Source organism: Lampris incognitus, chromosome 11 (genome assembly GCF_029633865.1).
Source record: "Lampris incognitus isolate fLamInc1 chromosome 11, fLamInc1.hap2, whole genome shotgun sequence".
Classification (NCBI taxonomy): domain Eukaryota; kingdom Metazoa; phylum Chordata; class Actinopteri; order Lampriformes; family Lampridae; genus Lampris; species Lampris incognitus.
In genome coordinates, this window is record NC_079221.1 from 37,885,009 (window position 1) to 37,907,966 (window position 22,958).

A 22,958-nucleotide genomic window follows, 5' to 3' on the forward strand; every position below is an offset into this window, starting at 1 on the left:
AGAACATCCTGTTTAAGAATAAATCGTTTACTTTGCAAAGCCTTGTTAGGGTGAAGGCAAGCCACTGCACAATTAAATTCAAAGCAAAGCGAGCATATTTTTCTGGAGGGGTACCTGGCATGCAGTTTGAGGGACAGGCGGTCCATTCACTGAAAGGGGTTACAATGCAGTCTTTCTTACAGGGCAGGAGGCAGGGTCGTACCGTCTCCGGACGTGCAGAATCTGGACACCTAAAGGAACAGACAATAGGAGAGCTTAAATTTGCTCCCTTCCTCTCTCCCTCTCTCTCTCTCTCTCCCTCTTTCTTTCTCTCCTTCCCCCCCCTGGGCAATGAATGATAAGCTGCCTCATTCACACCAGTGACTGGACAGCGTGGAGAAACACAACTGCCCTGTCCTTGACATTGAACATCTCACACCAGCTAACACAAATGATTATATCTCCCTCCCCCTGTTGCCTTGCCGGCTAAGATACGCAAGGAAGGAAAAAAAAAAGCAAGGATTTAAGAGTTTTCTCAGTTTCAGCTGCCTCTCCCAAGTCTAAATCTTGCATGGCGGAAAGACAAAGGTCCATGCAGTAGGCAGGCATGCGGAGCACCAGTAGTTTACTGATCATATTATACTGTGTCCGTTGTGAATACCAATTAGCTTCCTTAGGAATCATTAATGTGCAATGTCTTCCAAGGACAGTGCACTTTGGCTCACTCTTCCTGCATATCATCTGAATAATACAATACAGTTCACCCATTTCAAACCATAGAAGTAGAATTAGATAAATACAAAGTACCAATTTTTCAACATCTGTTACTGGGAAACAATCTCTGATGTGCAGCACAAAACATATGGTTAATATAAATCATATAAATGTGTGTGTGTGTGTATATATATATATATATATATATATATATATATTCGTAACATGCCCGTGTTGGTTTTCAAGCGACTGAAGAAACAGGAGAAAGAGAGTTTTTGAACGTGTCGGAGGAACTCTATGAGTGTTTTTATCTCCTCGTACACAGGGAGACCAGAGTAGCCCCTCATTGCCACCCAGGAGACAGGGTGCTCGAGGAGGGAAATCAATCAAAGTCCTCCGCTAGGCTGCTAATTAAAGCTGAGAAAAGTGAGGATATGCAAACTGTTTACCAATGAATCATTCCTGGGGTGCCAAGGACACCATTACAACAGGCTTTAAAGGGGCAATTCGCTCACTTTCACTAAACACTTTGAGTCGTTTATTTCACATGCCATCTTTATGTAGCGGGCCCACAGTCCAAATACGCAAGCAATTAACTGAGACAGGCTTCATGTGGTATATTTTGTAGCCTTGAAACGGGTGGGGTTAAGGGCTGCGAACGCATGCGAAACCAAACACGGTTTTGTGCTTTTATGTCCTTGCTGGTGAGTGCAGAGAACATCCCAGCGTCTTTTTAGTGTGGCTGTCTGACCTCAGCCAGCAAACCCTGGTCCAAGGTCTGCCTGGAGACCCAGCATGGTTCCAGCTACTGAAAACCCGCCTGGAGACAGGTTACATCAAAGTATGACAGGGAGAGAACAGGCAAAATGGCTAAGATCCCAATCTCTCCTAGCTTTGTTGTTCCTCTTGCCTCTCTTTCTCTGCAGTGATTCAGGCCAGAGGGCAGGTCAAGACCGGCATTGGAAAATATGATGTAGTAAATCCCCAGTGAGGGGGATGTGGTACCCACAGATTAGAGGCGACAGAAAAAGGCCACTGCTTTTCACGATAACATTGTTTGGAGCTTTTAAATTCCTGGGACAGATGGCCGACTATATGTTCAAAATTACAACTGGCAAAGTATAATGGGACACCTAATCCGAATTGATTCATCTGACCCAGAGGAAAAGTAAATTGGACATTGGATCTTATCTTAATCCAACATATTTTCTCAGACGTATCTGTTTAACACCAGTGTGAGATTCAGACACTTTTCTCATGCCTCTTAAATTGTGCTCTTGTAAAATAACCTTTTACTTGTCTCACCAAGATCAAAAATATAAACTCTTGAAATGTTTCTGGATTTAGTGTCACGCCGACGGGTTTTATGTCTCCGAACACTCGGCTCATGTGATAAAAGCAAAATCCTAAAATGAACTTAATGGGTTTTCAGAGACAGAGAAAGCACAACATCACAAATTATCTTACGCTTCTCACTTTCTTCTCAAATTTCACTTTTAATCTGAGCTCATTTGTCTTAAATTAGAATTAAATGCTCTGTATTTCTCATGAGAAGGACGCTATTAAAGCATAAGACTTTTCTTCTGAGGAGTTACTTTAAATGGTCAATTTTATGTTAAAATGTGTTGACTGTATTGTGACAAGTGACGCAGTCACATCTGCAAACATCAGTTTTGCAATTAAGGATACTTGTTGAATCTTTTAAGACACAGTTATGGGGGCTCTTACTGAGGAAGATATACGTAGATGTGCTTACAGACTGAGCTAACATCCCACAAGTAGCACAATGTCAACAACATCTGTAAGTCCCGTTCTTACAATAGTGTTCCAACACACAGGGGACAGTCCAGGACTTCAATCAAACTTTAACCAATCTCTGTTTGTGATGTCTTCTCGGTATTTATTATATAATATTTCAGCCTTTCATATTTGCATCGCTCCATGTGGACACACTGTGACTCGGGACACGGATAGCACCGCATGGTTCAGCAGGTCTATACGTAAGACTAGCTTCTAAACGCAAACACATCGACTTACCACTCAAAGCTACCGTGACTCCCCCCGCCCCCCTTTTTCTCCCCAGTTGTACCCAGCCAATTACCCCACTCTTCCCAGCTGTCCCGGTCGCTGCTCCACCCCCTCTGCCGATCCGGGGAGGGTTGCAGACTACCACATGCCTCCTCCGATACATGCGGAGTCGCCAGCCACTTCTTTTCACCTGACAGTGAGGAGTTTCTTCAGGGGGGGGTCATAGCGCATGGTAGGAACACGCTATTCCCTCCAGTTCCCCCTCCCCCCCGAACAGGCGCCCCAACCGACCAGAGGAAGCGCTAGTGCAGCGACCAGGACACATACCCACATCCGGCTCCCCACCCGCAAACATGGCCAATGTGTCTGTAGGGATGCCCGACCAAGCCGGAGGCAACATGGGTATAGACCGCCACGCCACCCGGACACCCTGCTATCATGATTACAAGTGACGTGAAAGGCTATTTATGAGCCACTGGCCCATTAAAAGAACGTGCTGTAATCATACAGAGCCAAAAGTAGCCATCGGATTAGGGGTTCAATGTATAGACCAGATCCACTGGTGCCAGATTTCATTAAAACCTCACGTGGCGGGACGAGCACATGAAAAACTCCTCTCTGTAAAGCATTTTATGTCCCTGTCAATAATATATATTGGCTTGAAGCAGGACAAACTGGCTGCATTATTTATAAATCTGGCTTTCTGGTGTGGCTATAACATCATTATGGCCACAGCACAAAGGCCTCCTGCGGTGTCTGATATTGTATTTCTGAGAGAGGAGGAGGAGGAGGTAATGGTAGAGGATATGTAAAGTGGACCTCACGTTCACAAAGGAATTAAATAAAACGAATCCTAATCACAACAAGATGGCACAGAACAGCGTGTCCTCATGCAAAGTTCTCGGTTGGTAACATTTTACCATTGATTTAAGACCTCAGGCTCGTCCATCAGAGTAAAAGCTTATGCTGAACACCTACAAATAAGACAATGCTGAAAATGTAGGTGTTCCTTTTCAATGATCTACATTAAGGGATAAAATAATCATGTCTCAACTTCTCTTTTTTTGCCCCCCCCCTTTTTGCTCCGCAATTGTATCCAGCCAATTACCCCACTCTTCCGAGCCATCCGGGCAGCTGCTCCAGCCCCTCTACCGATCCGAGGAGGGCTGCAGACTACCACATGCCTCCTACGATACATGTGGAGTCGCCAGCCGCTTCTTTTCCCCTGACAGTGAGGAGTTTTGCCAGGGGGACATAGTGCATGGGAGGATCATGCTACCCCCCCCCCCCCCGACCCCCTGAAAAGGTGCAATGACTGACCAGAGGAGGCGCTAGTGCAGCGACCAGGACACGTACCCACATCCGGCTTCCCACCTGCAGACACGGCCAATTGTGTCTGTAGGGACGCACAACGAAGCCGGAGGCAACACGGGGATTCGATCCAGTGATCCTCGTGTTGGTAGGTAATGGACTAGACCGCTATGCTACCTGGATGCCCATTTCCTAACTTCTGAGGTAGATTTAATGAAGCACCAACAGTTACCATCCATTTTTCTCAAGATGGATTGAACATCAGGGAGCTGAAGCTGATCTTGGCTGCACTGCCAGCTTTATACACACCAGAATCCAACAGGCTTTATCCAACGCATGGCCTAAGAGGCAGATCAGTACACATACCTTTTACTTACGACCTGCCCGGTGTTCTTCTTCATGCAGTTGATCTTACGGATCTGGACTCCGACGGCACAGGCGGCAGTGCCGTTCCAAAAGCTGGTCCCATTGAGATTCATGGAAGCGTCTTCGATGCAGGGGCCCCATGCTGAGGCTTCCCAGTAGAAAACCATACACGGATGGTCATTACAGACCCTCCAGTCCTCCAGGGCCGGAGCTGTCGGACACTCTTTCCCTCCTGGCCGTCAGAGCACATCAAAGACACACAGCATCAAAGACATCATTTGGTGCAGCGAGGGAACGCACTACAAATCGTTTTTCTCTCAGAGCCCTGCGCTCCCCCAGAGGCAGCACCAAACAAGAGCACTCGTACGGGAGAACCTGTTTGCAAAGAGATGACAGAACACTAACAAACAGGATGACGCCGACTCCATTTAAGACCGAAATGACAAAAAGCCCACATAATGACGATGCAGGGACAAATCCCGAGAGACGGTGCTATGCATTAACGTCGCTAGCTGATCATAGCTTTAATTTTAGAGTGCTGCACTCTCTGACACCTGCTGACTTTGAACGTAACTCTGTTGAGCCAGCGGTGCGATTCTCGGTTTTCCGATTGCCTGATTGCTTTTGGGGGCTTTTTTTTTTTTTTTTAGGGTTCAAAATGCATTGTAGTATATAGGAAAGAAGCCAATAGACTGTTTGCATGTTAAGGATCACAGGTTCTGCCTGATAACAGTGTGGAGTCCCTGCAGAACAGGAAACCTCAGACACATACACACACACACACACACACACACACACACAAATGCATGAACGCACAGGCACATGCACGTATGCACATACACATAAGCTCATGTCTTTGCACACCCCGACAGGTACACTAACATTGTAAATGAGGGATTGTGCAGAGATGGAGGCAAACATGTATTACAGGTAGAAAGAAGTGTGTGATATCAGTGCAGGGTCTTATCCACTCCCAGCTCCAGTAAAAACAGTAAAGGGGAAGATTTCAGCGGGATGGCTGGGGTCAGCTGTAAAGCAGTGTGTTCCCAGAAGTGCACAATGATTCAGACGGGGGTACGGATGCGTTAAGTCACTGAACCGGAGCCAAGCACACACCTGCTTACACACTCCAATCTCTCGCCCTTTCTCTGGATTCCTCCCAATTTTACACACTTTCTCTTATAAACAAAGACACACACGCACACACACACACACGCAAGCATGCGCACACAGACACATAATCTCTCTCTCTCTCTCAAACACACACACACACACACACACACACACACACACACACACACATACTCTCACACAGGCAAAAAATACAGCTATAGATATACAACACACACACACAAGCACGTGCACACAGACACACACACTCTGTCTCTCTCTCTCTCTCTCTCTCTCTCACACACACACACACACACACACACACACGCACACAGGCAAAAACATAGATATAGATACACAATGCACACACGCACACACACACAATCACGTGCACACATTCTCTCACACACAGGTAAAAAACATACATTTATATATATATATACACACACACACACACACATACACACATACAACACACACACGTATACACACACACACACACACACACACACACCGTGCTCCTTGGCCAGCCAGGCAGGAGATAAGCAGCAACAATGTAATAAAGCACACTGTGTGCAGCCTGGGTTTAAAGTGTGCAGATACACTGTATCAGCTGCTGCTGCTGATATGGATTTGGTTACAAGAGTTAATTGGCAGTAGCCTTCTGCCAAGGTGTTACTTTCTATGCACAAAACACTGCGATGCTTCTTATAAAGCCGCAAGGAAGCAGCCATCAATACTGAATGTCCTCAACATAAATATTTGAAATTTTTGAGATTAATCTTCTAAATGAATTTCTGACATCTGCCAACCGCGTTTAAGCGAAAGCAAATTAAGCGGTGCGGCAGACGTGCTCTGACGAACACTCTTGTTGAAATGTGTTCACCTGAAGGGTCCATTATTTCAGTTATTTTCTTTCTAATGAAGTACCACCGTTTCTCATCAGTCTGCTGAGTTACTCTGGAGGTTTTCGAACTGTTGTGCCAGTTATTCCAGCCATCTAATCAGGGTGGTTTTTAGACCTGAAACCAAACATGAAGATAATGAACTACCTGTCAGACTGTGAGGCCGGCAGTACCGTGGGCACCCGAGGGCCGGTTTGAAAAGCACCGAGTTAGTCTACAGTTTATGACAGAAGCTGTGCGGACACAAAAACTTGTTATATCATCTACAATTGCCGATTTATGAAACTGGTCGGAGAGGAAATGAACTTACCGTTTGCGGGGAGGGCCAGCACGTGGCGTGTGCGGCTCTGGCGACCCTCTGCGTTCTTGGCGGCACAGCTGTGGGAGCAGGAGGACCAGGAGGACCAGGGGCCAACCACGCATCCTCCAGGGCAGGCCACCTCGCAGGAGCCCTGAGCGGGGGGCCGCTCCCCCACACACTGGCTGCTGGACACCTCCTCGTCTGGGGGGGGCACATAGAAAACATAATATCAATTCAACTCCCGTGACCGGTTAGCATAAAGAAAGGAAGGAGTAAGATTCAGGTGGATATTGTGAGAATGTGATGTTCAGGGTTCAGTGCCTTAGTAAAGTAGTCACAGAATTCTGAATAACTGGCTATAGAAATAATTGTGCGTTTTCTAGTTGTGAGTGATGCAGCAAAGTGTTGGTTCAATTTCGGTAATGACCCAACAACTAATTTTAAAAACAATACACATTTTTTTCATTATATCAGTCACCTTTGAATATAAGATTGAAGCAGAATTATCCAAAAACAGTGATTAACCCAACACCTTATTTCACTATTTTTTGGGGGGGGGGGGTTCCCCCCCTTTTTCTCCCTAATTGTATCTGGCCAATTACCCCACTCTTCCGAGCCGTCCCGGTTGCTGCTCCGCCCCCTCTGCTGATCCGGGGAGGGCTGCAGACTACCACATGCCTCCTCCGGTACATCTGGCGTCGCCAGCTGCTTCTTTTCACCTGACAGTGAGGAGTTTCACCAGGGAGACGTAGCGCGTGGGAGGATCACACTATTCCCCCCAGTTCCTCCCCGAACAGGCGCCCCGACCAACCAGAGGAGGCGCTAGTGCAGCGACCAGGACACATACCCACATCCGGCTTCCCACACGCAGACACAGCCAGTTCTGACTGTAGGGATGCCTGACCAAGCCGGAGGTAACACGGGGATTCAAACCCGCAATCCCCGTGTTGGTAGGCAACGGAGTAGAGTAGTAGCATCCTTTGCTTCACTCTCCGAACGAGCTAGGGGAGAAGACAGGGCCTCCAAACATTTTATTTCAAAACTCTTTCCAAGTGGACTTTGCTGCACCAGCCTTTAGTCACATAAAGTGCCATTATCAAAATGTAAATATCAATTTATGGCATTTGAAGGCAAGATTTCTGGCCTTATTCAAGCTATATCTCTGGCTTGCTTGTTACAGCTCAGTAACTTACCAACTATCACCTGGTCCGGCATATAAAAAGGCCATCAGATTGGACATATCCTTATCATTTTTAATCCATCGAGACAAAAGACAACAGGCGCCTTAGACAACCCAGGACAACAAACTAGGCAAGACAGGCAAGATTTGACACAGGGACGTTAAGAGAGGATGAAATGAATGATGTAGAAGTGCAGTTCCCAATTTTGAAGGTAAAATAAATGTAATGATAAATGATGAGAGATGGAAAAATTACCTCTTCCTTATTACCTCTTGCTTAATATATGTAAAGTAGGTCGATTACTTTAGAAATGAGAAGTGAGTGATGAAGGATATATTTAATTTATATTCTGTCAATTCTTTTTCTGAGTTATTAAAGCAACGAGACCAACACTTCCCATGTGTGATATCTGTAAAGTGTAGAGATAGCACTTTTTATTGAGCCGGCGATCATTAACATTCACAAATGGCAGCCTGCTAAAATTTCCACATATGTATTTTACATACCGGAGAAAAGTCAATTGTCAGCTTCATGTCAAGGAAGATCCACAGTAAACGTATGGATTACCGCTGCTTAATGGAAAACACTCTGCCACATTTAATTAGAATTTCATCTGGTCTAATGAATATTATACAGCTGTCCCATTGGTATGCCAGGCTAGTTCTGAATGCTATCCCACAACCTTCATCTTGCAGTCCTAACCTGAAAAATAGCCACCACCTAAACTGGTGATACATGCAATTAAACCTTCCTTCAGACAAACGGTGTTTTTCATTACACCGGCCTTCAATCAGGTCGTTTATTTCCATCTGTTTTTTTGGGGGGGGGGGTTTCTCCCCTTTTCCCCCTAATTGTACTTGGCCAATTACCCCACTCTTCCAAGCCGACCTGGTCGCTGCTCCACCCCCTCTGCCGATCCGGGGAGGGCTGCAGACTACCACATGAATCCTCCGACACGTGGAGTTGCCAGCCGCTTCTTTTCGCCCGACAGCGAGGAGTTTCGCCAGGGGGACGTAGCATGTGGGAGGATCACACTATTCCCCCCAGTCCCCCCCCCCCGAAAAGACGCCCCGACCGACCAGAGGAGGCGCTAGTGCAGCGACCAAGACACATACCCACATCCGGCTTCCCACCCGCAGACACGGCCAATTGTGTCTGTAGGGACGCCCGAGCAAGCCGGAGGTAACACGGGGATTTGAACCGGCGACCCCCTTCCATCTTTTACGGATTGTAAAATCAACAGTGGATCTTGAACACAAACGCATGAAAATATTTTAAAAAAATCTAGCATGATGTCACCAAGATCTTTTAGTGTCAGCTCTTTTTCTTGTGAAATTGAACTGCTGAAAGCCCAGTTGAAAAGAAAAAAAAAGAAAAAAAAGAAAGTGTGCTGCCAAAACCCTTTTCACATGGCCGGCCCAGAGAGAGCCACATGCTCCCTGAGGTGTCTCGGCCTGACCGGAGACGGATCGCTCTCAGAAACACGGATGTCATCGTGATGTCAAAACAATGCCGGCAGCCTTAAAAGCAATGTTTTCGGACGTACGTGTTCTCTCTCTCTCTCTCGCTCACACACACACACACACACACACACACACACACACACACACACACAAACACACACACAGCGGTATCATTAACTCAGCTGAACTCTGCCACTCCATCAAAGAATTTCTTCTTTTTTTTTGTTACTTTAACAAAAACAACCCCAGGGTGGATTTGTTATCAATTTGTCTCTCTGCCCCCTCACCCCCCCCCCATCTTTTCTACTGAGCATATCCCTCATGCCAAGTAGGGCAGCATGGAGAGCACATATAGGTATCACCTCATCAGGCGGACGTGAAGCGCCCCCGCGGGGACCCTCCCCGCCCCTCCACCCAGACAGGCTAAAGCGGCGGCGCTCTCCAGAGAAACACCGGCGTGTCTACAGCGGGTGTTCTCCTCGGCCTGCTGGAACCGCTCGGAGAACACCGCAGGGGCCGCCATATGCCACTCAGTATCCCTGTCATGAGCGGGGATGCCGCGCGTGGCGCGCACACGAGGTGGCGGGCCCTCCAGCACAAAGTTAGCAAACGGAATGGAGGCTCGGAGCGTCTCTGCTGTGCTCCGATTGGAGGTTTTGACTCAGCCGCCGTGGCGCTTCATCCACTCCTGGCATCGTCCGCTCACGTTGTCTCATCGGGTTGCACGCAATGGTTACCGTTACCGTTTGGCTTAAGCCGCGGGAAACCCGCCATTGTGGGGGCTGCATTGCTAAGTAATTCTGCCAGATATAATAACATGACATTTGCAAGCGTGAAAAAGCTGGGGGACGATTTTCCCGTCTGAGTGTTAAGGGGAACAATTTATGTGATTATATATCCACGGATACACCCACTTGAGGAACACCGGGCTCGCAGCGCTTCAACGGGGAAATTTCCAGATACTTAACATAATTGTTTTGAACTTAACTTCACATTTTAAACTGTGTGGGACTGCAATGTGACTACGGGGAATGTGCTTCCTACCTGACTGAACCCCCGGCGGTAATTGTGAAAGTTTTGAGACGCGTCTGCTTTCTGTATAGCAGATCGCTGTGCATCATTTCTGTGCAAATGCGGTGCAGGCGGCGTGGCTTTTTGTTCCCTCGCAACGTGGGGACGGACAATGAGATGCAGCACTTTCGCACTTTACATAAAACCTTAAATGTAAATTGCGGAGCAGCAAGTTTTATCAGATGTTATTTGGAGTCTCTGGTAAGTTACAAGAAACAGCTACTGTTGGGGATGAAAGTTGCACCGCCCACATGCTCTCCTTCTTCGCTGGTTATATGGATTTTAATCTTTGCATCGCCTCCTTTTTAGGAGTAATGGGGAAAAAAAAACGTTTTCAGCTACTCAGAAAGTTTGTCCTCATTTTGTAGGCAGGCTGGATATGACGGCGGACAACGGACATGGTATCTATAATATAGTATTAACGCTCCATGCAGAAAAGGAAGAATATTTGGGGTTACTTTTTGGTGACCTCAGTGGCACATCACAGTTTGAGTTGTCCCTTCTTCAGCCGCTTCTCTGGGGTCGGGTCGCGGTGGCAGCAAGCTAAGTAGGGCACTCCAGACGTCTCTCTCCCCAGCAACGCTCTCCAGCTCTTCCTGGGGGATTCCCAAGGTGTTCCCATCCCAGACCAGATTGGACATGTAGTCCCTCCAGCGAGTTCTGGGTCTACCCCGGGTTCTCCTCCTAGTTGGACGTGCCCAGAAAACCTCCAAAGGAAGGCGCCCAGGAGGCATCCTAATCAGATGCCCGACCCACCTCAACTGGTTCCTTTTGACATGAGGAGCAACGACTCTACTCTGAGCTCCCCCTGGATGTCCGAGCTCCTCACCCTATCTCTAAGGCTGAGCCCAGACACTCTACGGAGGTAACTCATTTGAAACAAACTCAGTTTGAGTTGTGGTACTCCAAAATATCATTTGGTATAACAGATCAAATGTACATCAGCAGTCTGTGTTTTGTGTTGACCTTGACACAATGAAACCTTCATATCAAAGCCATTCAAATTTCTGCATTATCATATAAGCTTAAACACGTCACACTGTTGTGACCACTAACCATCATCTTCATCATCATCGGCAGTCACTCGGGGTTGAGTATGACTGTCCTCCTTCTAGGTCTTTGTGGGTAACCTTGCAGGAGGACACCTGTGCGTGACAGCTTTTTATGTGTAGTGGCTGATGTGCCTGCAGCCACTACACAGTCCTTGGCAGGGGGTGGCCAGAGTCCAAGGACATGGAGAACCAAGATGATTGGAAACCACCTTCTGTTGCAGCCTTCTTCCACCTTCACTGTCATTGTGACCTGGAGACATCTTCTGCCAATTCCGCCGTTAAGGTCTTTGTGGGATCAAGCTTCATCTGGAACCTCCCCCTTGACCTATCTGCCTTGGGTGACCCGACCAGGAGCCAAGCTTCGGACGGCATAGCTCTTGGGATCATTGGTACACACAAGCTTCTCCGCCAGGGCAAAGTGACGATCCAGGAGAAAGGACCACCAACACTAGCTGCACCAGAACTATATAATTCTAACCAAGGCTCTGCCTTGAGAACAGGATGCAAACTTCAATCATTTACTATTTCCAGGTGAGGATGAGCATTCAACATTGAGACACGATCACAGGAAGACACACTATCTGACCAGAAGGGTCATTTAACACGGCGCCATCAGCACCTAGGAATTGACAGTGGGTGCCTACAAATCCCAGCTCTGCTATTTCCTTCATTCCAATGTTAGCTTTAAGAATAGCATCTACACCTGCCGCCATCTGACATTATTTTGAAATACTTACAATCACGACCATAGGGTTTGAGGTACCAATGCTGCTTACCAAATTAGTATAGCAAATTCTGGACGAGGAGGGATTATTCATGTAAACAACACCATGGAAACCAAATCAGGTTTATCAATGCTCCAGTGGTATTTCAAGAGCTGTTTAGCTCCATTGTTGGCACTGCGAGCGTTATTTGTTTCCATGCCATGAACATCAGATAAAAAGTAATTGTTAAAGCAATCAATCCGCATTTAGAGTCACAGAAGAAATAAGACACAATGCATTATTGCAACATTGCCTAAAGAGGACTAATGATCATTTAATTGCAAATTACAGCGAAGGAAAATACAATGGTATGCAAGGCTAAGTTGGAGTGGGAATTCTCCCTCTGTAAGTGTGTGTGTGTGTGTGTGTGTGTGTGTGTGTGTGTGTGTGTGTGTGTGTGTGTGTGTGTGTGTGTGTGTGTGTGTCCTTGCATTCGCACGTGTTAGCATTTATGTGAGTGTGTGTGTGTGTGGGGGGGGGGGTCTGTAAATAGATGGCTGCCCTACGGGTCCTTTTGAATTATTAATAAATGGATCTGTCGCTGGAGCTCCTGCTCAGATATAATACGACTGTCTAATGCATGCCGTTCCAACCTGAATTCTGTTTCTGCACACCCACCTACCATTTACGTTTAATAATCATAATCATACAAGCTCGGATAAGAAAATTGGAAGTCCTGGCCTTTTTATAAAATTACTTTTCATATTCACAGATAACAGACGCAATGATGGAGATTGCCATATGCCGCGTACAATCGATGTGGGGAAGATGGTAGGTTATGAAACGATATCCTGGGTCACTCACTTTCCCTGCCAAATGACAAACCACATGAAAGCAACTAACTCTCGGGTTGTTCTCCTGGATGCTTTGTTGGCAAGACATGATTTCAATTATAAATCGAAATTGTTCTTCACTATAACCAGAAGCGGCAAAAAGTAAGTGTGGTCAGGCATCCAGGTAGCGGTCTATTCCATTGCCTACCAACACGGGGATCACCGGTTCAAATCCCCGTGTTACCTCCGGCTTGGTTGGGCGTCCCTACAGACGCAATTGGCCGTGTCTGTGGGGTGGGAAGCCAGCTGTGGGCATGTGTCCTGGTCGCTGCACTAGCGCCTCCTCTGGTCGGTCGAGGCGCCTGTTCGGGGGGGAGGGGGAACTGGGGGGAATAGCGTGATCCTCTCACGTGCTATGTCTCCCTGGCGAAACTCCTCACTGTCAGGTGAAAAAAAGTGGCTGGCGACTCCACATGTATTGGAGGAGGCATGTGGTAGTCTGTAGCCCTCCCCAGATCAGCAGAGGGGGTGGAGCAGCGACCGGGACGGCTCGGAAGAGTGGTAATTGGCCGGATACAACTGGAGACAATTCAAAGAAGAAAAAAAAATACATGATAGTATGTCTTCACTTAGACTTCCATCACAAAGGACACAAATGCCTGTCCAATGAATAAGAAAGGTCCAGCGGTCACATCCACATATGCATACGAGTGAAAATAAGTGATACAAAGAGCTGAATTCTAGCTACTGAGAACCAGCACTTAACAAAAAGATGATTGTAAGCCATAGTTGTTGGTGAAACATACCTCGGATGACATGGTATGTGGCATTTCCTAATGCGTTTCACTCCACCAAAACACTGGACTAGAGGTGTATTCCAATGTTTACAATGAAGATGTAATTTTGTATTTTAAATCTTCATAATGCATTAGAAGGCTATTTACTCTACACATGGGAGTGATTTATTTTTGCTCTAATCCAGTCTAATCTAATCTGATCTAATCTACTCTAATAAAAAAAAAATCTGAGAGTTTATGCTGCACTGTCTAAGCCCATTTTATTAATTTCAAGATAAAAAAGCTCACCGATCTTATGGTCTGTCATTAAGTGGTAGTAAATTGAGGCTTTGGGTTTTGTTTTGGGGAGAAAAGAACTGTGGGTGATGTCTGGTGAACTGCACCTGTCATGTTAGACATCTGTCATGCTAACAGCCAACCTCAGTAAATAAAGGACAGTTCACATGCATCAAGTCTCACACATCATTCATTAAATAATTAACAAGCATCCATAACAAAAAAGTGAGCCCAGCCACTGAGGATGTACAAGCCAGTGCATTCTTAGTGCCGGTCCAAAGCCCAGACAAATGTGGAGGGTTTCATCGGGAAGGGCATCCGGCATAAAATCTTTGCCATATCAAATATCTGGATCATAAATCAGATTTCCATGCTGGATTGGTCGAGGCCTGGGTTACCAACGACCGTCGACGGTACTGCTAGCCAGCAGGGTGCCAGTGGAAACTATGCTACTGTTGGGAGAAGGAGAGGGGGAAGGATAAGAGTGTTGAGGTGAGAGTTGGAACTTTGAATGTTGGTACTATGACTGGTAAAGGGAGAGAGCTGGCTGATGCAGATATGAGATATGATGGGGAGAATGAAGGTAGATATACACTGTGTGTGCAAGAGACCAGGTGGAAGGGGAGTAAGGCCAGGAGCATTGGGGGTGGGTTCAAACTCTTCTACCATGTGTCGATGGGAGGAAAATGGGGTAGGGGTAATTCTGAAGGAACAGTATATCAACAGTGTGCTGGAGGTGAAGAGAGTGTCAGACAGAGTGATGAGTATGAAGATGGAAATCGAAGCAGTGATGATGAATGTTATCAGCACATATGCCCTACAAGTTGGGTGTGAGATGGAAGAGGAAGAAGAATTCTGGAGTGGGTTGGATGAAGTGGTGGAGAGTGTACCAAAGGAGGAGAGAGTGGTGATTGCAGTGGACTCCAATGGGCATGCTGGTGAATGGAATGGAGGTGATAAGGAGGGAATGTGTAGGTATGGTGTCAAGGAGAGAAATGTGGAAGGACAGATGGAGGTGGATTTTGCAAAAAGGATGGAAATAGCTGCGGTGAATACATATTTCAAGAAGAGGGAGGAACACAGGGTGATGTATAAGAGTGGAGGAAAGTGCACATAGGTGGACTATATCTTATGTAGGAGGCACGATTTGAAAGAGATTGGAGACTGCAAGGTGGTGACAGGGGAGAACGTAGCAAGGCAGCATCGGACGGTGGTCTGCAGGCTGACTTTGGAGACCAAGAAGAGTAAGTGAGTGAAGGCGGGGGCCAACAATAAAATGGTGTAAGTTAAAGAAGGAAGACTGTTGTGTGGTGCTCAGGGAAGACTAAAGACATACACTGGGTGGTAGTGAAGAGTCACCAGATGGCTTAGCAACCACTGCAGAAATAGTGAGGGAGACTGCTAGGAAAGTACTTGGTGTGTCATCTGGACAGAGGAAGGAAGACAAGGAGACTTGGTTGTAGAATGAGGAAGTACAGAAAAGTATACAGAGGAAGAGGTTGGCAAAGAAGAAGTGGGATAGTCAGAGAGATGAATAAAGTAGAGAGCAGTCCTAGAAGATGCAGCGTCAAGTTGTATGAGAGGGTGGACACTAAAGAAGGAGAAAAGGACTTGTATCGATTGGTTAAACAGAGGAACTGAGCTGGGAGGGTTGTGCAGCAGGTTATGGTGATGAAGAATAGAGACGGAAATGTGCTGACAAGCGAGGAGAGTGTGTTGAGAAAGTGGGAGGAGGACTTTGAGGGGCTGATGAATGAAGAAAATGAGAAAGAGAGAGCAAGAGAGAGAGAGAGAGAAGGTTGGATGATGTGGGAATAGTGAATAAGGAAGTGCAGTGGATTAGCAAGGATGAAGTGAGGACAACTATGAAAAGGATGAAGAGTGGAAAGGCAGTTGGCCCAGATGACATACTTGTGGAGGCATGGAGGTGTTTAGGAGAGATGGCAGTGGGGTTTTTAACTAGATTGTTTAACACAATCTTGGAAAGTGAGAGGATGCCTGAGGAGTGGAGAAGAAGTATATTGGTAAGAACAAGGGTGATGTGCAGAGCTGTAGCAACTACAGAGGTATAAAGTTGATCAGCCACAGCATGAAGATATGGGAGAGTAATAGAAGCTAGGTTAAGAGGAGAGGTGATGGTTAGCGAGCAGCAGTATGGTTTCATGCCATGAAAGAGCACTACAGATGTGATGTTTGCTTTGAGAATGTGGATTGAGAAGTGTAGAGAAGGCCAAAAGGAGTTACATTGTGTCTTTGTGGATTTAGAGAAAGCATATGACAGGGTGCCGAGAGAGGAGGTGTGGTATTGCATGAGGAAGTAGAGAGTGGCAGAGAACTATGTAGGAGTGGTGCAGGATATGTATGAGGGCAGTGTGATGGTGGTGAGGTGTGCGGTAGGAATGACGGATGGGTTCAAGCTGGAGGTGGGATGTGGGATCAAGAATCAGCTCTGAGCCCTTTCTTGTTTGCAATGGTGATGGACAGGTTGACAGACGAGATTAGGCAGGAGTCTCCATGGACTATGATGTTTGCAGATGAAATGTGATCTGTAGTGAGAGTAGGGAGCAGCTTGAGGAGAGCCTGGAGAGGTGGAGGTATGCACTGGAGAGAGAGGAATGAAAGTCAGTAGGAGCAAGATGGAATACATATGTGTGAATGAGAGGGAGGACAGCGGAATGGTGAGGATGAGTTTAAATACTTGGGGTCAACTGTTTAAAGTAATGGGGAGTGAGGAAGAGAGTGCAGGCAGGGTGGAGTGGGTGGAGAAGAGTGTCAGGAGTGATTTGTGACAGAAGGGTACCAGCAAGAGTTAAAGGGAAGGTTTACAAGATGGTTGTGAGACCAGCTATGTTGTATGGTTTGGAGACAGTGGCACTGACGAAAAGACAGGAGGCGGAGCTGGAGGTGGCAGAGTTGAAGATGCTAAGATTTTCATTGGGAGTGACAAAGAAGGACAGGATTAGGAACGAGTATATTAGAGGGACAGCTCAGGTTGGACGGTTTGGACCTGTGTGGAGGAGAGATGCTGGGTATATCGGGAGAAGGATGCTGAATATGGAGCTGCCAGGGAAGAGGAAAAGAGGAAGGCCAAAGAGGAGGTTTATGGATGTGGTGATGGAGGACATGCAGGTAGCTGGTGTGACAGAGGAAGATGCAGAGGACAGGAAGAGATGGAAACGGATGACCTGCTGTGGTGACCCCTAACAGGAGCAGCTGAAAGCAGTAGTAGTAGTAGTAGTAGAACATAAAAGTGCATTTACCTTATAGGTACATTGACAGTCATTTCACTTACAGTACTGACATTGCATACCATCCTGCGTATTAAGCTGTAACTTTTAAAAACCAAACAATAACAAAGCTCAAATAAAAGACATAAGATCACTGAAAAGGTCCATAGCTTAAGAAGCATGTTATAGTTTACTCAGGGCTTCGGAAAGAGGGCATCTTTGATCAGTCATTATGTATGAATAAGTGATATGTTAGAAATGTTAATGGAATCACACTGTAATGAAAACTTTGTACGTGAAATGATCCCGGCCAAATCTTGATATATCAGTTACACTTACAGGAATCATCAGTGCCAAAAAAAGGCATGTCTCCAAGTAAATCACCCTGATGATAATTGGGTCTGTACAAGTATTGATAGGGGAAGGCTTTAAATACAGTGGACTTTACAGCGGCCCTGTGCCGACAGTGGATAGCGGTTGCTATTGACCAGCATGCCAGGCTGTCATCTTATTTCAGATATTTAATGACAGACTTGGCAATATGACTGGAAGATGGTGCTGACGAAATCCAGCTTTTTTTTTTCACCGGAGAGTCGTGGCGGGCAGGAAGACTCATCCTTGCACAGAAAGTCTTTTGTGTTTTATGTGTAAGGTAATGCAGGGGCAGAAACTATTCGGGTAACAAGAGGTATATATGATCTGGTTGATGGAAAGTTCAGTCAGCGACAGGGACCACATCTCAAGGGGAGAACAGATATACGGGGGGGATGACAACTATAATGTATGCTTCGGTTTAATTACATGTGAAACTTCTTTTTGTTTCTTTGCAGCAAGTACAGCCTATCGACTGAAAGGACCTTCCATCTGTCACTCCCCGCAGCGTAAAACCTATTAATAATTTCAGCGAGACTCTGAGATTGCCTTGAAATTGCTATTCTATTTCTGAATTAGCCAGAAGCCCAGTGTTTATTAAGATTTTAACCCTGAACAACATGAAACATATTTTGTAGAATCTCAAGGGAAGATTCTCGCTCTCCGTCATAATGTAAATGCTCTTAAATGGTTTGGTGGGAAATGCATCAAATTTCCCTCCATTTAAGGCCTGGCATTTGAATTCCAGCAATTTTCTCAGGACGTCTAAAGCAGCTAGCTGTGAATAGATGGACTGCTGACTGCTTGAGAGCAGCTATATATCTTTTGCATCCCGAACAAATAAAATTTGCTGGCAAAGTTGAAGCGGAGCATTCCGCGTCTCCAGAAGCATCGCTTTTCCCCAGAATTACCTCCAGAACGCCCCTCGAAATGGAGAGCAGTTTGTGTCAGAGCAGAAAATTGCGAATCAAAGACTTGTTCTGTCGCTGATCAAAGTGGAAAAAAGATGAAATGTCACACTGAAATGCTGAAACGAACTCAAGTTCATTAAGTGGCACCTATCATTCTAAAATTGGTACCTCTCCAGACCAATCCCCCTGTGGTGTAGTGTAGTTGAACTGAATACATGTTAACAACATGGATATGACTGACGCAGGTGCACAGCTTCCTGACTCCATATCTCTATCTGTCTTTCTGTCTGTCTGTCTGTCTGTCTGTCTATCTATCTATCTATCTATCTATCTATCTATCTAGCTATATATATGTATGTGTGTGTGTATACATCTATATATGTATATATACTGTTTTATATAAATCATACTGTTTTATATAATATTTTATACAAATGTATATAAAACATGTTTTTTTATATATACACTACCGTTCAAAAGTTTGGGATCACCCAAACAATTTTGTGTTTTCCATGAAAAGTCACACTTATTCACCACCATATGTTGTGAAATGAATAGAAAATAGAGTCAAGACATTGACAAGGTTAGAAATAATGATTTGTATTTGAAATAAGATTTTTTTTACATCAAACTTTGCTTTCGTCAAAGAATCCTCCATTTGCAGCAATTACAGCATTGCAGACCTTTGGCATTCTAGCTGTTAATTTGTTGAGGTAATCTGGAGAAATTGCACCCCACGCTTCCAGAAGCAGCTCCCACAAGTTGGATTGGTTGGATGGGCACTTCTTGCGTACCATACGGTCAAGCTGCTCCCACAACAGCTCAATGGGGTTCAGATCTGGTGACTGCGCTGGCCACTCCATTACCGATAGAATACCAGCTGCCTGCTTCTGCTCTAAATAGTTCTTGCACAATTTGGAGGTGTGTTTAGGGTCATTGTCCTGTTGTAGGATGAAATTGGCTCCAATCAAGCGCTGTCCACTGGGTATGGCATGGCGTTGCAAAATGGAGTGATAGCTTTCCTTATTCAGAATCCCTTTTACCCTGTACAAATCTCCCACCTTACCAGCACCAAAGCAACCCCAGACCATCACATTACCTCCACCATGCTTAACAGATGGCGTCAGGCATTCTTCCAGCATTTTTTCATTTGTTCTGCGTCTCACAAACGTTCTTCTTTGTGATCCAAACACCTCAAACTTGGATTCATCCGTCCACAACACTTTTTTCCAGTCTTCCTCTGTCCAATGTCTGTGTTCTTTTGCCCATCTTAATCTTTTTCTTTTATTGGTCAGTCTCAGATATGGCTTTTTCTTTGCCACTCTGCCCTGAAGCCCAGAATCCCGCAGCCGCCTCTTCACTGTAGATGTTGACACTGGTGTTTTGCGGGTACTATTTAATGAAGATGCCAGTTGGGGACCTGTGAGGCGTCTGTTTCTCAAACTAGAGACTCTAATGTACTTATCTTCTTGCTCAGTTGTGCAACGCGGCCTCCCACTTCTTTTTCTACTCTGGTTAGAGCCTGTTTGTGCTGTCCTCTGAAGGGAGTAGTACACACCGGTGTAGGAAATCTTCAATTTCTTAGCAATTTCTCGCATGGAATAGCCTTCATTTCTAAGAACAAGAACAGACTGTCGAGTTTCAGATGAAAGTTCTCTTTTTCTGGCCATTTTGAGCGTTTAATTGACCCCACAAATGTGATGCTCCAGAAACTCAATCTGCTCAAAGGAAGGTCAGTTTTGTAGCCTCTGTAACGAGCTAAACTGTTTTCAGATGTGTGAACATGATTGCACGAGGGTTTTCTAATCATCAATTAGCCTTCTGAGCCAATGAGCAAACACATTGTACCATTAGAACACTGGAGTGATAGTTGCTTGAAATGGGCCTCTATACACCTATGTAGATATTGCACCAAAAACCAGACATTTGCAGCTAGAATAGTCATTTACCACATTAGCAATGTATAGAGTGTATTTCTTTAAAGTTAAGACTAGTTTAAACTTATCTTCATTGAAAAGTACAGTGCTTTTCCTTCAAAAATATGGACATTTCAATGTGATCCCAAACTTTTGAACGGTAGTGTATATATATATATATATATATATATATATATATATATACATATCCCTTTTCTATCAATACCATAAATGTACCCCACACAACATTTTCTGGCACCAAATTTTCTAAATTCAATGAAACTTTTAAACAATTCAATTAACTTTTAAAGAGGTACAAGGATGAGGAGGAGGTTTTGCTTCTCTCATGACCGTGACACCCATGGTGGATGCTGTTATTGTCGTTTTTGGAAATAATTGTTATCGTTTTTTTTATTATTTTTTTATTGTTTTTTATTGAGTCATTGTGAGCTAGATATTGAAAATAACGTATTCTGATGTGTGAAAAACTAAGTTTATTATTTAGGTTTTTTAATTGGGCATTAGAGAGGGGACAGGAAATGATAAGTAGTAACTTCCTCCTGCTCCTTTTCAAACATATTTGTTAGATTCTCTATTGAGAATTCTTCTGCTGAATACTTTTGGTTTTGTTTTTATCAATTGTTTTATTTTTATCATTATTCATGCTTGGTTATTTTTTCTTTTATTTTGCACGTTGGAAATAAAGACATTTTTGATTTGATTTGAAACTAGTTCTCTGTCAGATTTCTGCATCAAAGTATATGGAGAGCAACATCTTCTCTGCATGTTGAAAGCCCCACTTTGTACATTTTGGCCAAGGACAACATGCTGTTGAGCATCTGAATTGGACAGCTTTTGTCAAATTTACTAAACACATTCGCTAGCCATTCCAAATAATAGAAAAGAAAAAAAAAAACCTCACACCAAAAATTGCTATAGCTGTAACACTGCATGAGGGAATCTGTTGAGCGATGAAACATGTTATTCAAGAACCTACCATGCTGAGCAAATATTATCTACAGTATTAACTAGTGTCTTGTTCATAGTAACATTTAACCATCTTTTCTTTCTATGCAAAAGTTTGCATTAAATGTGCATTATGGTACATATTTTAATGTTTCGCTGCATATTAAGCTGACCTACTACTTCTACTGGTATCCACATAAGTGTGTCACTGAGCTTCTGGACTGTGAGGAAGAACTCTGAGGAGGAGGATGTCTGGGGATGACCATAAATAGATGCGTGTCTCTCTAAATTTCTACTGTATCCTAATCGGGGGTGGGGGGGCGATATTGGTACAACATAAGAACAAAGTTTCATAAATCATAATCTGGTGACAGTTTTCCAGTTATACTTAAAACATATCCATTCTAATGACCTTTGTGCCGTGTTTCCAACGTGTTGGGTTTGAACCCCTCTTTCGCTGTTAGACTTGGTGTGGCGTTGGTAAAGAATGTTTGGTGAATAGAAAATGTTTGAAAAGTTAAAGCTTTTCCCTGGCAGTCCTCTTGCAAGCAAGAGTGTTCCCGATACATAGACGCTGGGACTGGGGGTGCCCCCTATTGCCCTATCCACAGTATCCCTTTAGTGCACCAATTTGTTTTTTTTTTTTCAAATAAAGAACTGGTGCTTAGATTTGTCCGACTTTCTTTTCTGTCTATCATATTTCCTTAAAACATAATTCATGCTTTCATAGCCTTGTGATGTGACTGTCAGAAATAATAAGCCTGTCTCCTGCTCAAAGCTCTTCATGTGTCTTTAACTATGTAAACAAACAGCCAGGCCAGTACGATTCACATCATCTTGAGCCAAGAAGGGCGAAACTAGCAAGACAAACTTTTGACCCATATTATCCATCCATCCACTATCCAAACTGCTTATCCTGCTCAGGGTCACGGGGATGCTGGAGCCTATCCTGGCAGTCATTGGGCAGCCGGCGGGGAGACACCCTGGACAGGCCGCCAGGCCATCACAGGGCCGACACACATACACACACCAAGGGACAATTTAGTATGGCCGATTTAGTATGGCCTACATGTCTTTGGACTGTGGGAGGAAACCGGAGCCCCCAGAGGAAACCCACGCAGACACGGGGAGAACATGCAAACTCCACACAGAGGATGACCCAGGACGACCCCCAAGGTTGGACTACCCTGGGGTTCGAACCCAGGACCCTCTTGCTGTGAGGTGACCGCGCTAACCACTGCACCACCGTGCCACATATTAATAACCCATATCAATAAAGTTTAATACTCAAGTAAAAGTCAAAACTAATGTTTGAGAAAAAACTCAAGTAAAAGTAGAGAGGATTCTGTTCATAGCCTATATCATAGTCAATCCAGCTTACTCAGATGTTTATAGTTTGTAGCCTACATTTGTTCTTCAGACTAAATACATATGCTATTGTAACGTACACGAATAAGTTGACACGTTAGCCCTTG

At 45.0% G+C, this 22,958-nt stretch overlaps 1 protein-coding gene across 1 annotated transcript in view; it reads right to left on the minus strand.

Annotated features, from left to right (window-relative positions):
• The window catches only part of thsd7ba (thrombospondin, type I, domain containing 7Ba), a 203,770-nt gene that overhangs the window by 96,227 nt on the left and 84,585 nt on the right, over nucleotides 1-22,958 (minus strand). Inside the window, exons 7-9 of the mRNA XM_056289693.1 lie at nucleotides 6,724-6,910; nucleotides 4,399-4,630; nucleotides 115-230 (exon numbers count right to left, since the gene is read on the minus strand). Coding sequence (XP_056145668.1) covers nucleotides 115-230; nucleotides 4,399-4,630; nucleotides 6,724-6,910 — 535 coding nt within the window. The remainder of the gene's footprint in view (nucleotides 1-114; nucleotides 231-4,398; nucleotides 4,631-6,723; nucleotides 6,911-22,958) is intronic.